Below are 20509 nucleotides of genomic sequence, written 5' to 3'. Positions count from 1 at the left end.
CATCAAATCTTTCTTGATCATAGAATAAAATATATTGAAAGCTGATTCCATACTTCCTAATTTCTAGAAATTTGCACATGTATTTTCTCTTCTCGATCTGTTTGCATAAGAGCAGAGGTGCAACAATAAATTACACTAGTGGTGTTATTACTTTAAATGGATGATCTTATTAGTAGGCATTCTTTTGCAATCAATTGCTTCTGTTGACCTCTTGAGATTCGACATCATTTTCTTAATTTCAATTGTAACAGTTTAGTTGCTGAAGTTCGTTCTGTCTAACAATTAAGTCCTTCATTCAATCTACCAGTTGCAAAAGTACCATGTTAGCATCAGTAGCATCATTATGAGACTTTCTTCAATAAGATTGAAACTGTGATGGTAAAATTTGAAACAGAGGTCGAATATTATTAGGGAGGAAAATTAAACCAAGAACAAAGTTTAGGAACAAAATTATAACTCTTGAGAATGAAACTGAAATGGAGGTCAAACTTGCCGAACTAAATTGTTATGATGAATGATGAAAATTTTGGATGAATTGAAACTCGAGTCAAACTTTGATTAGGCTCCTTTGTAGTAAATAGATGTAGCTGTCATTAATCAGGCATCAACCTCTCATTCATGTAATGATGTGTTCTCGAGTGACTTTACTTGTTTATCTAGCTATTGCCGTGGAAGAACCTGGAGCCTATTTAGTAAGGTTTAGGTGCTGATAAGAAGACGAAACTGTATGGCTTTATAATTTCTTAGACTATTCTGATGATTAGTTGTTGCTTCCTTTGGATCTCCAAGTCAACAGACTTTGTCCCAAGCTAGTCGATCGCCATCTATTTGATTATGCCCATTACTGTAATTCTGACCCTGTATGCTGCTGGCAATGCTTTTAGTTGATTTTTAATTTAATTGACAGATTTTTCTAACGGCTATCCGACAGATTGTATCATCCCGGTGAAAATTTAGACAATCAGTTTGTCATAACATCTTGTCGAACGTTGGATCTATCGACGTATCTAAGGATTAGTTCTTATACTACTAGGTCTAAATGTCATTACGCTATATCATCAACTCCACATGTTTTTGACATGCAGTTTGTAAGATCATGTTGCTTTAAGTAGTAAATAAGATACAAGAAGTTAGTTCATTTCAACTGCTTGGGCTTCTATATTTACTCAGTACTTGACTTGTTTGTTTGATGATATATGTTTGTTTTTACCACCTTTTTGAGTAAAATCTGCTGTAATAATATAGATTAATATCAATAGAGACTTGATAGTATTGTCAGATAAATGACATATAATATATTACAAGCTTTGATATATCTTGTGAAATATATGTTTTTTCTATCATATTTATTGGTAATGTCTTCGGTAATAATACAAATAAATTTTGGTAGTAGAGACTTGAAGATCTTGGTGATTAAACTGTTGATGAAGATCTTTGTGATTAAACCTTCGTCAATCGTAATGTGTAGTACTTCTATAAAGTATATTCAATTTCCAGAGAAGTACAAAGAATTTTGGTAGCACGCGATGTAATATTGCAAAGAATGATCTTTGCCATTCTACCATAATGTGTAGATACTTTTGCTTTCGCTACTTGCAGGATTTGAGAAGGAATTGTTTAAGAGACAAAATGAGAACCAAGCTACCGAGCAAGAAGCTTATTTATGGTCTGTCTCCGATATGTGACACGCTCAGTATACTACCATCCTACCAAATAATTTCTCGGATATTTGCACTATAAAACTTTTGCTGCTATCCTGAAATATTGTTGTTTTGTGTAAATTGTTATCATTCTTGCAAGTTTTGCTGTAACCTAAACAAGCGAGAGAAGTTCTTCTTCCTTTTTGATATTCATAGTCACTGATTGTGTTTCTACATGACAGAAATCTACTGGTTTCGGAAGCGGAGAGGTATGCAAATTTTTTACTATTCGCGGGGTGCAAATCTGGATAACTACTTTGTAATTTTTCACCGTATGTTTAGATCAACTGTACATAAATATCATGTAATATTTTGCACCGCTTAGCACTGTTGTAACATATCAAAACCCGAAAACGATAATCGAACTTTAATCAAATTGGTTAAAGTGTCGAGGGAAATGGATTGGTGAGTTGAGTTTTGCATTCCAACAAGTTTGGAAGGACAAAAATGAGTTAGGGAAGTGTTGGAAGGGCTTTGGCATCGAACGACGCGAAGTAGAGTCGAATCGAAACCAAAACAGCAATCTGGAGCATTGTGTACCGGTACACCATGGTGGTTGTACCTGTACAGCAAGCAACCCGAGCACAGGCTGCTCTCGGGTTTGAGTCTGCACGAAGGTGTACCGGTACGAGACCCCGTGTACCGGTACACAAGCTGCGAAACCGAGAGACCATGCTCTCGGGTTTGACCTCTGCATAGGGGTGTACCGGTACAAATGCCCGTGTACCGGCACACTTTGGGTCTGACAGCCCAGTGAGGTCTGATTTAAATAAAAAAAAATGGAGGGCCTAGTTGCAATTGTAGCAACATGTTAACACCCCAACACCTCCCTCTCTCCCTCCCAGAGCCACACACATTCCCCCCTTTCATTTCTCTCTTTCTCTCTCTAAAACCTCTATAGGGTTTGGTGGAGAGGGTGGAGAAGAGCTTGGAGAAGGTGCTTTTGGAGCTTGGAGAAGACCTAGGGCTCTCCTACAAAGTGGACTTGGGGATAGCTTGTGGCTAAGATGAGGTTTTCATGGAAACCTGGGCTAGGGTTTGAATTTCCACCATGAAACTTAGGGTTTTGGGTTTCTCTCTTGTTTAGAAATCCTCTAGAGGCTTGAGCTCCATGAAAACCAATGAGAGCTCAAGGTGCTCTAATGGCGGATTTCTAGGGCTTGCATTTTGAGCCCTAGAAATGGTTGGGATGGTTCTAGGTGAACTTCTAGAGGTTAGACAAGCTTTCTTTTGCTTGTTTTAGAGATCAAAACCTAGGGTTTAGCAATGGGTTTGGTTAGGGTACCAAATTTGGGGCTTTTGCCCTAGGATTTTTCGGGGACGAATTGAACCCGTAGAAACCTAATTGAGGGTGTTCTAAATGCGTGGGGCAACTCCGTTTAACGTTACGAAAATATTTGAAAATAGTCCATGCATATAGGGCCTAATTTGGCACTATTTTGGTTGTAGGACGCGACTTCGACGTTCGTGAGGTGCGATAGGCTTTACATCTTTCCTCTACTACCACTCACGGTGGGTGGTGCATTCCAAGGACATCGAAAATCTCTTTATGTCTAACTGTCATATTTTGAGCATATGTGTATTTTTGAGCATCTTGCATAATAGGGTTAATTGTTAGCTTTTTATAGCCTAATGTAAATTCAAATGCATGTTCAATGTTTGTAAGAATGTGAGAATGATGATCCCTTTGTATGCATGATTGTGACAAGAACCTAGAAGGGTTAGTAAACGAAAAGCGACACTTTGACATAGATCTAGCAAGTGACATTGACGAGTCTAGAACCCTTAGTAAACAAGTGTGGCATTTGGCATGAGGACAAGAATATAGCACTTAGAGAACAAGTGTGGCATGTGTACAAAAACTTGATAGTGTAAATGACACAAGTGATAGTAAAAAATGCAAAGAATAGAATGATTGAGATAATATGACACTTCAACCTTAGTGTAAGGGTCATTTGAGTATAGTTTTTCTTAAAGTCAAGGAATGGATTGAACTTAGAAATCCTCAAATGTAGGATTGATCGTACTCACTTTTAGTCCTTGCTCGAGGTTGTGCTAGCTCCCCCTCGGGCGATGTGCTGCGGAGTCGACATCACTGGGTTGTAGCGAGTATCTCCCCTGAGGACGGTCCCATCGGGTTGTAGCGAGTATCTCCCCGATTATTGAGATTTTGAGTTGGTGAGTTTGTTGAGGGCGAAACCTACGGGTTAGCCAAGAGATTGGGTATTGGCACAATGACCTTGCATTCATCATGAGCATTACATTGTGCATATCATTTTATATTGTTCAGGCATATTAGCTGTATTTGCTAGTTGGTTACTTACTTTCCTTTATTCTATTATATGCCTGATTAGACCTAGTGGGATAGTCGGCGTGGTTGGTTGCCGAACCCACTGGAAACTTTGTTGTAGTTCTCACACCCCTATTTCCACAGAGCTTGGATCGAGCCAGCCGGCGGACGATCGCGGTAAGGGCATCGCGCCCTAGGTAGAGACCGCCCGAGATGTTTATTTATTCTAGTTGCATACCCCTTTTATTATATCATCTTTTGTACTTTGATGATTTGGTTGTTAAAGGAAAGAACATGTATGATGTAAAAGATCCTTATATTTAAATGCAAGAAATGATATTTTGAGATCCTGTGATGTAAAGAAAAGAAATGATGAAAAATGTAATCGATCCCTAAGTGTAGTTATTTACTTTCACTCTTGGCTATTGCTTGCCCTCGTGCAAGCCTTTGTGTATACTTTCGCTTATGCAATTTTTATACCCTATCTGTACCTGTTGTTGAGCCTTGGGCGGATATGGGAGGCTCTGTCCGTTCGGCGTCTGTTCGACGCTCTCGAACCGGCCAAAGGGATCGGGCTCGGGGCATGACAGATAAGATGGTATCAGAGCGTAGAAGCCAAAAAAGGTGAAAGTTTAGGATGGATCTAGAGACCTTTAGGATTGGGAAGACCTTAAGGACCTAGGAAACGTGAGTGACGTTGAACAAAGTATAGCGAAAGCTTATGATTGGGTTAATGCTAATAAGTCTCTAATGTGGTTAGAGGCTAACTTAAAGTTGTTATTTGTTTTATTTCCTTTGTGTTGTGATCGGCGGCCGACGACATGATGCTTTGGAAGGAGAATAAATACACTTATTGCTTTCGCCGGATTGGGCAAGTACAAGTATATTGGTTAGGTAACTAACGTAAATTGCTTCGTTGCAGGAGGCAATGGCACCTCGACCTCGTGGACGACCGCGAACAAGGTCGATGGCCGAGGAGCCGAGTGCGGCTCCCGTGCAGCCCGGAGTGAGAGGCGACGGGGAACTTCGGGAGCAGTTGGCCGCGCTCATTGGCGTGGTGCGGCAATAGGCGGAGTCAGTCCAGCGCCAAGGGGAGCAAATCCAAAGGCTCCAAGAGGCGTTGGAGCGGCAGCAGACGACGGCGGCTCAGGCAGGGGTCGAACCCCCTGCGCCCCCCGTTGTGGTACCGACGGTGGCTGAGGGAGTAGCAGCGATGGCGACGCCGGTCGCGGTCGTACCAGTGACTGCGATACCGGCCGGATCGGGAACCTCAAATTCCGATAGTGCGACGGTGGAGGCGGAGCGGGAGCGCGCGTTAGAGGCTCTCGTTTTGTTCAAGAAGTTCAACCCACCTATCTTCGACGGGGAGAAGGTGGATCCGGCGGTTGTCGAGGCGTGGGTCGACTCGATGGAGACGTTCTTCGAGGACATCTATTCTTTGGGGAAAGACAAAGTACCTCTCGCCACACACTGCCTCGAGAAGATGTCCAAGGTGTGGTGGAAGCGGGTGAAGCGGGATCGATCTTCTGACCTCTCGCCTATGCTTTGGGAGGAGTTTAAGAGGTCGCTGTTCGCCAACTACTTTCCTGACACGGAGAAGCGGAAGTTGCAAGAAAAATTTCGCAAGTTGAAGCAGGGCGACCGATCGATGGGGGAGTACGAGCGGGAGTTCTCTCACATTATCGACTGCGTCCCGGATGTAGTTCATGATGATCAGGACCGCGCCGATTGGTTCGTGCGTGGGCTTCGGCCGGGGATTCATCGGGCCGTGCAAATCCTCAAGCTTCCGACCTTCGCCGAGGCATTTGATCGAGCACTGTGGGCGGAGCAAGGCTATGCCCACGAGCGTGAGGAACGCGAAGCTGCAGCTGAGGCAAAGGATAAAAGCAAGAAGCGGGCCGCGGGTGGCACCGGGGGCCGGCCGAGTGCGAAGAAACCCCCTCGGTATCCCCGACAGCAGCCGAAGGGTTGGAGACCCTCCCGTTGCGTTATTTGCGGCGGTAACCATCAACCGCCGACATGCCCGCAGCGCGAAGGAAAGTGCTTCAAGTGCGGCCAGGCGGGGCACATGATTCGGGAGTGCCCGAGCTGGGGTTCATCTGCACCGACCTCGACATCAGTTCCATATACCCCGAGACAGCAGGCGGGGTTACCACCGGCTATGTCGGCTGGACGTTCGTCTTCATCCCGTCAGTCGGAGGCATCGAGGGCACCGAGTGGGCGGATTTTTGCCACTCAGGTGCAGGAGGAGCCGATTCCTGTCCCCGACAACATCGTGGCAGGTATTATCTCGATCAGAGGCACCAGAGCTAGAGCTTTATTCGACACGGGTGCATCGCATTCATTCATAGATGCATCATTCGCTAGGACTCATGGCATTAAGATCGTGCACCATTATGACTATTGGACGGTAAATTCGGTCAAGCATACTTTTCATGGTCACGAAGAATGTGTGGCGTGCCTAGTGCAGATAGGTGACTGGGTCATGCCGATTGATCTGTTGGTGCTAAACCGAATGTGGGTTTTCGACGTGATCTTGGGGACCAACTGGCTCTCCAAGTATTATGCCGTGATAGATTGCGAAAGTAAGGTGATCACGTTTCGTGAGCCTAATCGAGAGGAGCTAGTGTATCAGGCAGCTAAAAGCTCGCTTTTCGCGGCGACCGTGTCGGTGGCACGGGCGAGAAAAATGATAAAAGGTGGTTGTGTGGCCTACTTAGCGACAATGGAAGCCCAAAAAGAGCACCAGGATTTGGGAGGCATTCGGGTGGTGTGCGAATTTTCGGATGTATTTCCGGCGGAGTTACCGGGATTGCCACCAGACCGGGAGATCGAGTTTGTTATTGACTTGGTCCCGGGGGTGGCACCAATCTCGAAGGCCCCGTATAGAATGGCACCGGCGGAGTTAAAAGAGCTTATGGCACAATTGCAAGACTTGCTCGACAAAGACTTTGTGAGGCCGAATGTGTCACCCTGGGGAGCTCCGGTGCTATTCGTTAAGAAGGACAGCACACTTTGACTCTGCGTGGATTACCGCGAGTTGAACAAGGTCACAGTGAAGAATAAGTATCCGTTGCCGAGGATTGATGACTTATTTGACCAGTTGCAGGGGTCAAGGGTATATTCAAGGATTGATCTTCAATCGGGGTATCATCAGTTGAAGATACGGCCCGAAGATGTGCACAAGACGGCGTACCGTCCGCGGTATGGCCATTATGAGTTACGGTGATGCCGTTTGGGCTTACTAATGCCCCGGCGGCGTTCATGGACTTAATGAATAGAGTCTTCCGTCCGCTATTGGACCGATGCGTCGTGGTATTCATTGACGATGTATTGGTATATTCTCGGACCGAGGAAGAACAGGAGGAGCACTTGAGGACCGTATTGGAAATACTCCGAAAAGAGAAGTTATATACCAAGTCGAAGAAATGCGACTTTTGGCTATCGGAGGTCACTTTCCTTGGTCATGTAATTTCAGGCGATAGTATCTCGGTGGATCCGAGGAAGGTGGAGGCAATTAAGGATTGGCCTCGCCCGACGAGTGTATCGGAGGTCCGCAGTTTCCTTGGGTTGGCGGGCTACTACCGGCGGTTCGTGGAGGGGTTTGCTAAAATAACTACTCCACTAACGCGCCTTACACACAAAGGGGTGAAGTATGTTTGGAGCCCCGAATGCGAGCGGAGCTTCGAGGAGTTAAATGAAAGGTTGACCACGACCCCAGTGCTTGCTCTACTGACGCCGGGGGAGATCTTTGTGGTATATAGTGATGCTTCCTACGTAGGACTCGGGTGTGTTTTGATGCACAACGGGCGGGTTATAGCTTATACTTCACGCCAATTGAAGACTTATGAGAAGAACTACCCGATTCACGATCTTGAGCTAGCGGCGGTTATTTTCGCGCTAAAGCTATGGAGGCATTACCTATACGGGGAACATTATGAGATCTATACGAATCACAAAAGTCTTAAGTACTTATTCACCCAAAGGGAGTTAAATATGTGACAACGGCGGTGGTTGGAATTGTTAAAAGACTATGATGTTACTATTCTATACCATCCCGGGAAGGCGAATGTCGTGGCCGATGCACTTAGTAGGAAATCGGGAGAAAATCTGGCTTCAGCAACTACACCCCAACCACTATTGCAGAAGGAGATGCAACGGCTTGGATTGGAAGTAGTAGCGCCGGGAGTGCCGGCGACACTTGCGACGTTGGTTGTTCAACTGACTTTATTGGAGAGGATTAAAGAGTTGCAAGCTTCAGATGAATATCTCCAAAAGGTGCGCGGGGAAGTTGAGAGCGGTAGTGCTGATGACTTTGGCATAGGGACCGACGGCGCACTCCGGTTTAGAAACCATTGCTGTGTGCCTAAGAATAAGGACATCCGCAGGGCGATCATGCAAGAAGCGCACCAATCCCCTTATAGTATATACCTGGGCGGCACCAAAATGTATCAAGATTTGAAGTTGCACTATTGGTGGCCGGGCATGAAGAAAGACATTGGGGAGTTTGTTGCGCAATGCCTTACGTGTCAACAAGTAAAAGCGGAGCGGCGTTTTTCGGCGGAAAAATTACAAAGCTTGCCTATACCCGTTTGGAAATGGGAGAACATCGCTATGGACTTTGTGACCAGATTGCCACGATCTCAAGGTGGGCACGATGCAATTTGGGTTATAGTGGACCGGTTGACGAAGTCGGCGCATTTCCTACTGATTCATATTACATGGTCGGGGGACAAGTTGGCTCAAGTATATATCGACGAGGTTGTGAGACTTCATGGGGTGCCCGTGTTTATCGTGTCGGATCGGGACCCGAGGTTCACCTCTCACTTTTGGAGGAGCCTACAGGAGGCTTTGGGCACGCGGCTCGACTTTAGCACAGCATTTCATCCTCAAAGTGATGGTCAATCGGAGAGGACAATACAAATACTTGAGGATATGCTTCGAGCGTGTGTACTGGATATAAGGGCAATTGGCATGATCATCTACCGATGGCGGAGTTCGCGTACAATAACAGTTATCAAGAAAGTATCGCGATGGCGCCATTCGAGGCCCTTTATGGAAAGAAGTGACGCTCCCCAATTCATTGGAGCGATGTGGGCGAGAGGGCAGCACTTGGACCCGATGTAGTGCGGGAGGCGGAGGAGAAGGTTCGTCTTGCTCGCCAACGACTTGCTACAGCGCAATCTCGGCAAAAGAGTTATGCCGACAAACGGAGGAAAGATATAGAGTTTGCCGTTGGAGACCACGTGTTTCTAAAGATTTCGCCGATGCGAGGGATTAAGCGGTTTGGAATCCGCGGAAAGCTAAGTCCCTGGTACCTTGGACCGTTTGAGATGTTGGAGCGGGTCGGCGCGGTGGTATACCGAGTAGCATTACCACCCAGACTTGCGGGAGTGCACGATGTGTTCCACGTGTCGAATCTCCGCAAGTATGTTCACGACATCGATCATGTTCTCTCGTTTGAACCATCCGAGATTCAAGAGGACATGACCTACAAGGAGTTCCCGGCATACATCATCGATCGAGAAGTAAGAAAACTACGAAATCGCGAGATTCCGTATGTTAAAATTTGTTGGTGCAATCACGACGACCGGGAAGCTACTTGCGAGCTCGAGAGCGCAATGCGGGAGCATTACCCTCATCTCTTCGACGAGCTGAACTAAGGTACGAGTCGAGTTCGGGCTTAAATTAAGCTAGTTTCGCGAATGAAACTAAATTTAAGGGGTGGAGAACGTAACATATCGAAACCCGAAAATGATAATCGAACTTTAATCAAATTGGTTAAAGTGTCGAGGGAAATGAATTAGTGAGTTGAGTTTTGCATTCCAACAAGTTTGGAAGGACAAAAATGAGTTAGGGAAGTGTTGGAAGGGCTTTGGCATCGAACGACGCGAAGTAGAGTCGAATCGAAACCAAAACAGTAATCTGGAGCATTGTGTACCGGTACACCATGGTGGTTGTACCGGTACAGCAAGCAACCCGAGCACAGGCTGCTCTCGGGTTTGAGTCTGCGCGAAGGTGTATCGGTACGGGACCCCGTGTACCGGTACACAAGCTGCGAAACCGAGAGACCTTGCTCTCGGGTTTGACCTTTGCATAGGGGTGTACCGGTACAAATGCCCGTGTACCGGTACACTTTGGGTCTGACAGCCCAGTGAGGTCTGATGTAAATAAAAAGAAATAGAGAGCCTAGTTGCAATTGTAGCAACATGTTAACACCCCAACACCTCCCTCTCTCCCTCCCACAGCCACACACATTCCCCCCTCTCATTTCTCTCTTTCTCTCTCTAAAACCTCTCTAGGGTTTGGTGGAGAGGGTGGAGAAGAGCTTGGAGAAGGTGCTTTTGGAGCTTAGAGAAGACCTAGGGCTCTCCTACAAAGTGGACTTGGGGATAGCTTGTGGCTAAGGTGAGGTTTTCATGGAAACCTAGGCTAGGGTTTGAATTTCCACCATGAAACTTAGGGTTTTGGGTTTCTCTCTTGTTTAGAAATCCTCTAGAGGCTTGAGCTCCATGAAAACCCATGAGAGCTCAAGGTGCTCTAATGGCGGATTTCTAGGGCTTGCATTTTGAGCCCTAGTAATGGTTGGGATGGTTCTAGGTGAACTTCTAGAGGTTAGGCAAGCTTTCTTTTGCTTGTTTTAAAGATCAAAACCTAGGGTTTAGCAATGGGTTTGGTTAGGGTACCAAATTTGGGGCTTTTGCCCTAGAATTTTTCGGGGACGAATTGAACCCGTAGAAACCTAATTGGGGGTGTCCTAAACGCATGGGACAACTCGTTTAACGTTTCGAAAATGTTAGAACATAGTCCATTGGCGCATTATAGGGCCTAATTTGGGGCACTATTCTTGGTTGTAGGACGCGACTTCGACGTTCGTGAGGTGCGATAGGCTTCACATCTTTCCTCTACTACCACTCACGTGTTGGTGGTGCATTCCAAGGACATCGAAAGTCTCTTTATATCTAGAGTGTCATATTTGAGCATATTGTATTTTTGAGCATCTTGCATAATAGGATTAATTGTGAGCTTTTTATAGCTAATGTAAATTCAAATGCATGTTCAATGTTTGTAAGAATGTCGTGAGATGATGATCCCTTGTATGCATGATTGTGACAAGAACCTAGAAGGGTTAGTAAACGAAAAGCCGACACTTTGGACATAGATCTAGCAGTGACATTGACGAGTCTAGAACTTCTTAGTAAACGATAGTGTGCGTTGGCATGAGGACAAGAATATAGCACTTAGAAACAAGTGTGGCATGAGTACAAGAACTTGGATAGTGTAAATGACACAGTGATAAGTAAAGAATGCAAGAAAAGAATGATTTGAGATAATATGACAATATGACACTTCAACCTTAGTTGTAAGGGTCATTTGAACATGGTTTTCCCACTACAAAAAAATAGGCATTATCCAGCAGCCAAAACTGCTTGAAAAGAATAAAAAAACTGCTGGTAAAATTTGCTCCAGCAGTTCTAAAACTTGTTGGTAAAAGTGAAGGTGACGCGTTCAAATACTTTAGGCTGATATAACCTTTTTCAGCACTTTTACTAACCCATGGTGAAGATGATCTCTAGCAACAGTTTTAAACCGTCGCTTAAAACTACAAGAAAAAACACTGGCGTAAGACGTATATACGACAGTTTTTGACGTTGGCAATTTGAAACTAATATGAAAAAAAAAAAATACTAATATCAACAAATTTACAATACGGGCTTTTCCATTTGATATTAATTTGTAAACACACAATCTGTAATATCCGAAAAAAAAAAGAGCATATTACTAAATTGCAATAAAATAATACAATCATTCTTGACAAAAGAACTATAAGCAATGATCTAGAGCAGTGAGATTAAAATGCAACAAAAACAAGGTGTTTATTTCTAATAGAAATCAATGCAATAGAAAATTTATTTGAACCCAATATTAGAAAGCTAAGAAAAAGAAAAGTGAAAAGCTCGAGCTAAACATTCTTGAAATGGCGAACGTCAAATCCTGCTTGTTGCTTAAATCTGTAATAAAAAAAAAATGAAAACATAGAAGTTGCATAAGCTCATTCCAACAGAAAATCTATCATAAGTAACATATAAGCAAAAATAAAAGTATACATACAGCCATAAGAACTAAATCTTTTTAGTTCCGAATTATTAGTCGGTCAAATTAAGCAGCTTTATTGTCGTTATAATTAGAAGTTATATTTAAATCTTCTTCTAAAAGTAGCATAAATCTTATATCCTGAAAAACTTCTAAGGAAATATAGACCTTGACTAAACAAGAGTAAATCATAGTGCATTTACCAATCCTCACAAGCACAACAATTATAACTCGACGATCACAACAGAAAATGATAGTGTAGCTTCCATTTTCAGACAGGTTCGCATAACCGAAAGTTAACACAATTGGATGAAAAAACAGCTTAGATCAAACAATAAGTTACAAAATTTCATACATACACTTCAGCAGCGATGCCTAAAAAGCATCTGACGTAACATAGATAGTAAAGTAATAGGAGTTAATATCATTGCAATTGCCATTACAAAAATAATTAGTATTTTTTGGCATTAAAAGATATTTGTGTAAGGTTACAAAGAATTGCCTCAGCCATATAATTAAAGTAAAGAAATCTTCAACTAGAAAGGGGCTTCAAAATCAAATGAAGAACCATGATGCACCCAACTTCTACATCTATCATTCTGTTCAGGAACATTTAATATCACAAAAATATGCGATAAAATATGCTTAAAAGCTTTCTTTAATAATTCCAGCATAGTAAAAGAAGCACACAGGTCAAACAGATAGAATTCCATGCTCCAACATAAGCAAAACTTGAAAACTTTAGCAAACTATTTGCACCACAACACAAGGTGAGAACAAATTTTAGTTTCTCGAACACTTCTGACAAAAACAAACAATTCATAGTTACATAGATTAATTTTGAGCTACACCAATAACTAATTATTAGCAATTACATACGCTCAACGTACAAAGTCACTATATCGGAAAGGTGACTTGATGGATTTTATAGTTTTACTAGGCTAGCTATTAAAGCTAATAAGTGATAAGTCCAGTAGCTAAGATGCAAACTCAGTAATCAGAACTTTTAAGATCTGGAGGGGGAGTGAACGATTTAAGAATCAATACAAAGTTGCTAGAAAGAAAATTGCCTACTACTGTTTTCTCTGTCCATACATTTCAAACGTGTACACAAGATATGGACAAGAAAATACATCTGAAATATGATATAAGAAAGATAAGAAAGCACCAGAGCTCAAATATTGTATGACTTAATGGGATTAACCCAAAGGACAGGTAGAAGAGACCATAAATGGATATACTAACAGTTAAAAAGTAATCAAAATCTTTGCTTCTTGTATATAAATATTAAATATCATACTAAATGTTTTACACATAAGCAAAAACCTACAACGTACATTTCTTCGACAACCTAGGAATGTCAATACCAGACACCTAACTGATTATTAGAAATATGAACGCGTTCACCCAAGCAAATCCAAAAGCTCCTGTGCTCCAATGTAGTTCTCCTAATTGAAATTTGCCATATATCAATTGTCTTGTGTTTGGAACTTGGAAGCAAAAATACCATCAATGTGTCACACGTTTATGTTAATAGATGTATGCTGTAGAAAAGTACTATAGTTATAGAAAGACTATGCGTTTATTGAATTGAAAAAGCCAACTTGCATGTCTTCGGAAAGCAACACAACGAAACTAGGATATCTTTACCAGCAGAATTACCAACTTCTTTGTAATTAATTAAATGCTTTCTTTGCATTGTTTTTGTAAACCATGGTACATGGCATTCTTACTCACCCCTGGCATTTCCTAGAGAGAGAATGGTCTGCATAATTCTTTTCAACTTCACAGAGCTTCTGACCTGATGGCATGAGGGGCGCAAAATTAAGTGATAATATTTAAGGGAATGGCGAAAGCACTAATGAATAGAAGATTGGATGTACCTCTTCTGATGCAGAGTTAATGGCATTCAAGCTATTTTTGAGTTCACCAACCTGAGAAATTTATAAATTGACATTGATAGAGCAGGAAAAACAACATGCAGAATACAGTAAAAGAGTGAATAAGATTTTTCTGACCTGAGATCGGAATTGAATCATAAAGGATAAGACTCTCAATTTGGACTCCACCCTTGGTACTTTCATCAACTCTAAGAAGAATTGGTAGAAAAAAAAAATAGAAGGGACATCATAAGCTACTTCATACATTATCACTTTTTCTATATGTTATACATACAAAATTTATATCAGCGCATGAGCACTAGCAGACAACTATAGGCAGGGGTATGATCTGAAAATGTTTTATTGAGAAGATACAATGAAGCTTTGTTTACTTTCCAAACACTAAACCTAGGAACCATTCCCATATTACCATTGGTCTACCCGTAACCGGAGCCTAGAGGCTAACTGAGATCTCAACAGCATGAATAGATACAACTTAGTTGGATATTTTAAGAATCATCGAGTTCAAGAAGGATTATGATCAGAGATCAGGAAAAGTCGAGTTTGGAGTTTTCTGAAGTTTTCAGGAATTATCATGTCGAATGAAATTTCTCTATGGCTAATTATTTGGAACAGCTTTGTGGGATGCTGAAGGCAAAATTGCCAGAGAAGTTAATAGATTCAGTTTTTGTATGAGTGTACAGTCGAACAGGAGATAGAAGTGGAAATATCTGTTCTATCATTAGCAAATCTAGAAGTACTAATTTCGGTGTTTGAAGCCCTAGTTACAAGCACGACTCCAACAAAAGAAGCTTCTCTTTTCTTTTTTTTCTCTTTCTAGTAAATTAAAGGGCCTTTCGCTTTCCAGGAAGCAAATGTGACGTCAAAATCAAAATCCAGGAACCAAGTAATTGTGAGCGTTTGAGCGAGTGTGAGGTAACACACTAGTGCATTTTTTTCTGTGTGCGCGCGGTTGCGCGCCAAAGAACTCTGAAATACACATTGTGGGAAGACATTTAAGATTTGCCAGCTTATCCTTTTCTTGTTTTGTACTATTTTAATTAACCAGCAAAAACAAAGTGGAGTGCATAAGAAAACAGAAACAAACCTGCTCACATTTCCCCAAGTTTTCTTTATCACCATGACACCATCATACCCCTGAAACTTCAACAGAAACCTGTCAAGCTAAGAAAGTCAACAAAGAAAAAGAAATCTATCATTCTGTTGCCATGAATCAAAGAAACGAATATGTGTGTGTGTGTGTGTGTGTGTGTGTGTGTGTGTGTGTGTGTGTGTGTGTGTGTGTGTGTGTGTGTGTGTGTGTGTGTGTGTGTGTGTGTGTGTGTGTGTGTGTGTGTGTGTGTGTGTGTGTGTGTGTGTGTGTGTGTGTGTGTGTGTGTGTGTGTGTGTGTGTGTGTGTGTGTGTGTGTGTGTGTGTGTGTGTGTGTGTGTGTGTGTGTGTGTGTGTGTGTGTGTGTGTGTGTGTGTGTGTGTGTGTGTGTGTGTGTGTGTGTGTGTGTGTGTGTGTGTGTGTGTGTGTGTGTGTGTGTGTGTGTGTGTGTGTGTGTGTGTGTGTGTGTGTGTGTGTGTGTGTGTGTGTGTGTGTGTGTGTGTGTGTGTGTGTGTGTGTGTGTGTGTGTGTGTGTGTGTGTGTGTGTGTGTGTGTGTGTGTGTGTGTGTGTGTGTGTGTGTGTGTGTGTGTGTGTGTGTGTGTGTGTGTGTGTGTGTGTGTGTGTGTGTGTGTGTGTGTGTGTGTGTGTGTGTGTGTGTGTGTGTGTGTGTGTGTGTGTGTGTGTGTGTGTACATAATTTTAGAGATGAAACAGACCAACTCAATATTCAAAAAGCTATATTAGGTACAACAGAGAATATTTACCTTGAGTAGATCCATTTCCTCCTTTGTTGGACAAAATTTAATAAGATTTTCTACCTGATCGGCATCCAAAATGGAATCATCGAGGGCAAGCAATGAAGTCTGCAGTGAAATTTAATAAGTTTTATAGAGAAGCTAAATTATTAACAAGCTTTATAGTGTATAATATACAATAAGCGAAAGAATGCTACGTCATAAACCAATTAAGGCCAAAAGGAACAGCAAATATTTCAGGTGCACCAAATCAAGTTGTCAGAAAGCTGCATATTCTATGAAATAACCTTCAAATAAAAACGCATTTAAACAAAGGAAAGCTACTAATTGCAAAAAAGAAGAGGCCAAAATACACCATTAGATCACAACGACCCCCATGGCAATAATAAAATCACATATTGTAGCCAATCAATTAACGAGCTTATCAATCCTTCAAGAAAATCAGAGTTCAAGTTTCAACGTCATTTGCAATTCCACTTGTCAAGGGAAATGCACACAGGGATGAAGTCATTCCAGTTCCATTCAGGCTCATTGTGATTACAATTCGCGAACCAAATGCACCCCCATGCATCACCATAAGTCTTAGGAACGGTGCCGTGTTAAAATATATACACATTCCTTGAGTGAGCCTCTCTACTTATCTTCTGAAGATAATACAAAGTACCAGCAATAAAAAAGGGAATGCCAAGATAGAATTTGTAGTTAGAAACAAACACAGAGCCATCTAAATCAATTGAATAAGCATTACATAAAGGGAATCTACTAAAGTTGCTAAGTACTATGTTAAGCAGCAATAATGGAAAAGATAAATTAAAAGAAAAAACAGCTGCTGCTTTAGAATAGGTGTACCCAGGGCATTCGTACAGGATCAAATCAAATAAGATATCTAAAACCTTGATAAAAAACATGCTAATTATCGTATAACTGGAAAAATAAAAATCGCAATAAAGTACTTGATAAATGAAATTTAAACCCTAAGTCTACAATGATGGGATATAGAAAGATGATAATTGAATAAGGAAATGGATTTCCCGCAACAAATACAAAACCCTAATCCTAAAGCGATCCAATTCAAATACCCAAATCCACCAATACATCATGCAATTACAAGATCCTGCTGGACTTTCAATCAGATTACTATTACTGGGTAAAAAACAAAACAAAACAAAGTATGGCCATGATCTAAGCATTAAGAGACAAACAAGCTAGGATTACTTCCTGCATGCGAAATTGGGAGATGATGCATGTAACCAACTTGCTCAACATAGTATCAATGAAACAAGGTCCAACTGGACTTTCAGATTACTATTATTGGGTAAAAAAACAAATTATGCCCATGACCTGAACAATAAGAGACTAACAAGCTAGGAGTTCTTTCTGCAAGTGAAATTGGGAGATGATGCCTGTAACCACTTGCTCAATGAAGTAATATAAATGAAACAAGATCCTACTGGACTTTCAGATTACTATTATTGAGTAAAAAAAATTAGTATGCCCATGATCTCAAAACAAGCTAGTGATTCTTCCTGCAAGTGAAAATGAGAGATAATGCATAAAACCAACTTGATACACAATTCTACGATGCAATCTGACAAATTCTATATGCCTTTTTGCTACACAGATAATTTTGCAATGAAAGAGATAGATATAACCTTTCAAAAAAGCACAATCTTGCAACAGAAAAGATAATCATATCAAAAAAGCGTACAAACAACGAGAAGGTTTTTCTCTTTTGTTTGGTGAAATATCAATAGGTCTTAAAGAAGATATTTCCTTGACAAGTATGTCTATGTAAACTATAGTTAGCCAACAGAAAGGGGAATCTGAAATAACTCACAATACAAAGTTTTGTTTGATTCTACCGAGAGAGATAATTAAGGACGAACTGAGCAATGGAACGCCAACAGGACAGCATCTCTTCCCGCAGACCACCCGACCGGTAATCTTGCTATAACGATTCAATGTGGATACGATGCTATTCGCGGCATTCACCGCTTTCTCTTTCTCACAATTAGTGGCTACCGGTGGCTCTTCAGCCTCCACCCCTCTAATAATCAGGAAATTGACACAATTCCTGTTCGAAATTAGTGGAATTAATACGTTTGTTATTCCTAAACAGTTCATATGTATTTCTAGTTAAACCAATGCAGGAAAGGGACAGGGAAAGTTGACTAACCTCCGCTACGCATTTCGACAAACGACTCCTCTGCATGACTACACCCCAGACCCTCATCGACAAACGACTCCTCTGCACGACTACACCCGAGATCCTCATCCATTTGCAGCTCATTCCGACACGCTCTCAACATCATCCCCGTCGCTCCCCCACACCACCTCGACCTCGACCTCGCCCTAGACCGCGGAGGGACCGGCACCTGGGCCGCCAAAAAGTGGACCACGCGCCCGCTCCCCGCCGCCTCGAACACAGGGCACATGTGGAACAGGATCCAATGCAGGGCCCCGTCCCTGCAGTAGTTGAGGAGGCTGATCTGGACCGTCCACTCCTCCCGCACCGCCTCGCGGATCTCCATCACGGATCGTCGCTCCATGGCGGAGACCTGGAAGATGCGACCGTTGCGGCCGAAGACCTCGTCCATGGCGTACCGCTCCATGGCGAGGAACCCTCGGCTCGCGAAGACGATGGGGTGGCCGGGGATCGCGGGATCGGTGATCAGGAAGCACTCCGGGAGCTCGTCGAGGGCCTCGGCGATCCACTCTGAGTAGCCCGAGGTGAGGGATTGGGCGAGCGCCGATCGATCGTCAGAGCTCGCCATGGGCAGCCTCCTCCGCTTCCTCCTACGGTCGCGGGGCGCGGAGATCGGAGCATAAGGGCTCCAAAGAGCTCGTCCCGAAGCTCACTACAGGGATGGTCCATTGCTTTTCAAACTCAGTGTTGGCCCAAGTGTTGGCCCAATTGATAAATAAGCTAATAAAATTCGGTCCAATATTATTTATATAATTTAAAATTAGTAACAACTATACCAGCAGTTTACTAAATGTTACAGAAAAAATAAAAAATGCTGGTATAATATAGTTTTAGCAGCAGTTAGCTTAACTGCTGGCTAAAAAACCGCTGGAACAAACCTTATTTGTTGTAGTGTCCTTAAAGTCAAGGAATGGATTGAACTTAGAAATCCTCAAATGTAGGATTGATCGTACTCACTTTTAGTCCTTGCTCGAAGTTGTGGTAGCTCCCCCTCGGGCGATGTACTCCGGAGTCGACATCATTAGGTTGTAGCGAGTATCTCCCTAGAGGACGGTCCCATCGGGTTGTAGCGAGTATCTCCCCGATTATTGGGATTTTGAGTTTGTGAGTTTGTTGAGGGCGAAACCTACGGGTTAGCGAAGAGATTGGGTATTGGCACTATGACCTTGCATTCATCATGAGCATTACATTGTGCATATCATTTTATATTGTTCAGGCATATTAGCTGCATTTGCTAGTTGATTGCTTACTTTCCTTTATTCTATTATGCCTGATTAGACCTAGTGGGATAGTCGGCGTGGTTGGTTGCTGAACCCACTGGGAATTTTCTTGTAGTTCTCACACCCCTATTTCCACAGAGCCGGGACCCAGCGAGCCGGCGGACGATCGCGGTAAGGGCATCGCGCCCTAGGTAGAGACCGCCCGAGATGTTTATTTATTCTAGTTGCATACCCCTTTTATTATATCATCTTTTGTACTTTGATGATTTGGTTGTTAAAGGAAAAAACATGTATGATGTAAAAGATCCTTATATTTAAATGCAAGCAAGAAACGATATTTTGAGATCCTGTGATGTAAAGAAAAGAAATGATGAAAAATATAATCGATTCCCTAAGTGTAGTTATTTACTTTCACTCTTGACTATTGCTTGCCCTCGTGCAAGCCTTTGTGTATGCTTCCGCTTATGCAATTTCTATACCCTATCTGTACATGTTGTTGAGCCTTGGGCGGACAGGGGAGGCTCTGTCCGTTCGGCGTCTGTTCGACACTCTCGAACCGGCCAAAGGGATCGGGCTAGGGGCGTGACAATTGTACTAGTATATTGAGATTCTTTCAAGAATAATAGAACTTTCACATGGTTGGGTCGTTTTGTGATGCTAACTAGCTAATAAGCAATTTTCACATGGCTGGATCTTTTTGTAATGCTAACTTTTTTAGCTAAGTTCTCATTTGGTACTGTTGTAATTTCTTCTGCTTTGTTAAACACAGCTTTTAAGCAATGGAGCTTCAGGATGGATGGCCGAGTACGCCAAGCACTCGTAGTCTACACAATAACCGATGTTTGTTTGGCAATGGAAAAGGCTAAAACTTAGGCCTCGATATATATATTTTTGTTCCTTTTTAAGCATTTTATACAAATTTGTACATGAGATGTATAGGAAGGAAATGCTTGATTGCTTGCAATCTTTATATCCTGTTAGGTTTAGGAAAAAAAAACCTTTTCTTTTTTCTTTTTTTTTTCTGCTTTTCTTGCTTTTAAGATATTTTTTTTAAAAGAAGTTGCGTCTATCACTAGGGATGCAAATGGGGTAGATCTTAATATGGAAGACCTGCTGTTTCCAGATGTGTGTCATCATGACAACATGAAAAAGGAGAGCTAGCTGCCTTATCTGAGCCATATTATGAAAGTCACCTCCAATGCAACAGTTTGCCAAGCTTTATAAGGATGGTGAAATAATGAGCCCTTAACTTC

At 42.3% G+C, this 20509-nt stretch overlaps 1 protein-coding gene across 5 annotated transcripts; it reads right to left on the bottom strand.

Moving 5' to 3' along the window:
- Positions 1 to 13331: 13331 nt before the first annotated feature.
- LOC109704144 (protein TWIN LOV 1-like) lies at positions 13332 to 19053 on the bottom strand. Of its 5 annotated transcripts, none has more exons than XM_020224881.1 (7): positions 18007 to 19051; positions 17717 to 17875; positions 15840 to 15938; positions 15073 to 15149; positions 14103 to 14173; positions 13968 to 14018; positions 13332 to 13885 (listed from the first exon to the last, which is right to left on the bottom strand). In XM_020224881.1, exons 1-3 carry the CDS (start codon positions 18602 to 18604, stop codon positions 15916 to 15918), a joined length of 780 nt encoding a protein of 259 aa, XP_020080470.1. In that variant the 5' UTR covers positions 18605 to 19051; the 3' UTR covers positions 13332 to 13885; positions 13968 to 14018; positions 14103 to 14173; positions 15073 to 15149; positions 15840 to 15915. The 5 variants fall into 5 exon arrangements, with proteins under 5 accessions (XP_020080470.1, XP_020080469.1, XP_020080472.1 ...); XM_020224880.1 differs by having other exon boundaries at positions 15073 to 15122; positions 18007 to 19045; XM_020224883.1 differs by having other exon boundaries at positions 15073 to 15122; positions 17668 to 17875; positions 18007 to 18684.
- Between the last annotated feature and the right edge of the window lie 1456 nt (positions 19054 to 20509).

This window comes from Ananas comosus, unplaced genomic scaffold (genome assembly GCF_001540865.1).
Source record: "Ananas comosus cultivar F153 unplaced genomic scaffold, ASM154086v1, whole genome shotgun sequence".
NCBI classification, from domain to species: Eukaryota; Viridiplantae; Streptophyta; class Magnoliopsida; order Poales; family Bromeliaceae; genus Ananas; species Ananas comosus.
The sequence above is the reverse complement of the archived record's forward strand: the minus strand, read 5'-3'. Positions and strand labels throughout refer to the sequence as shown.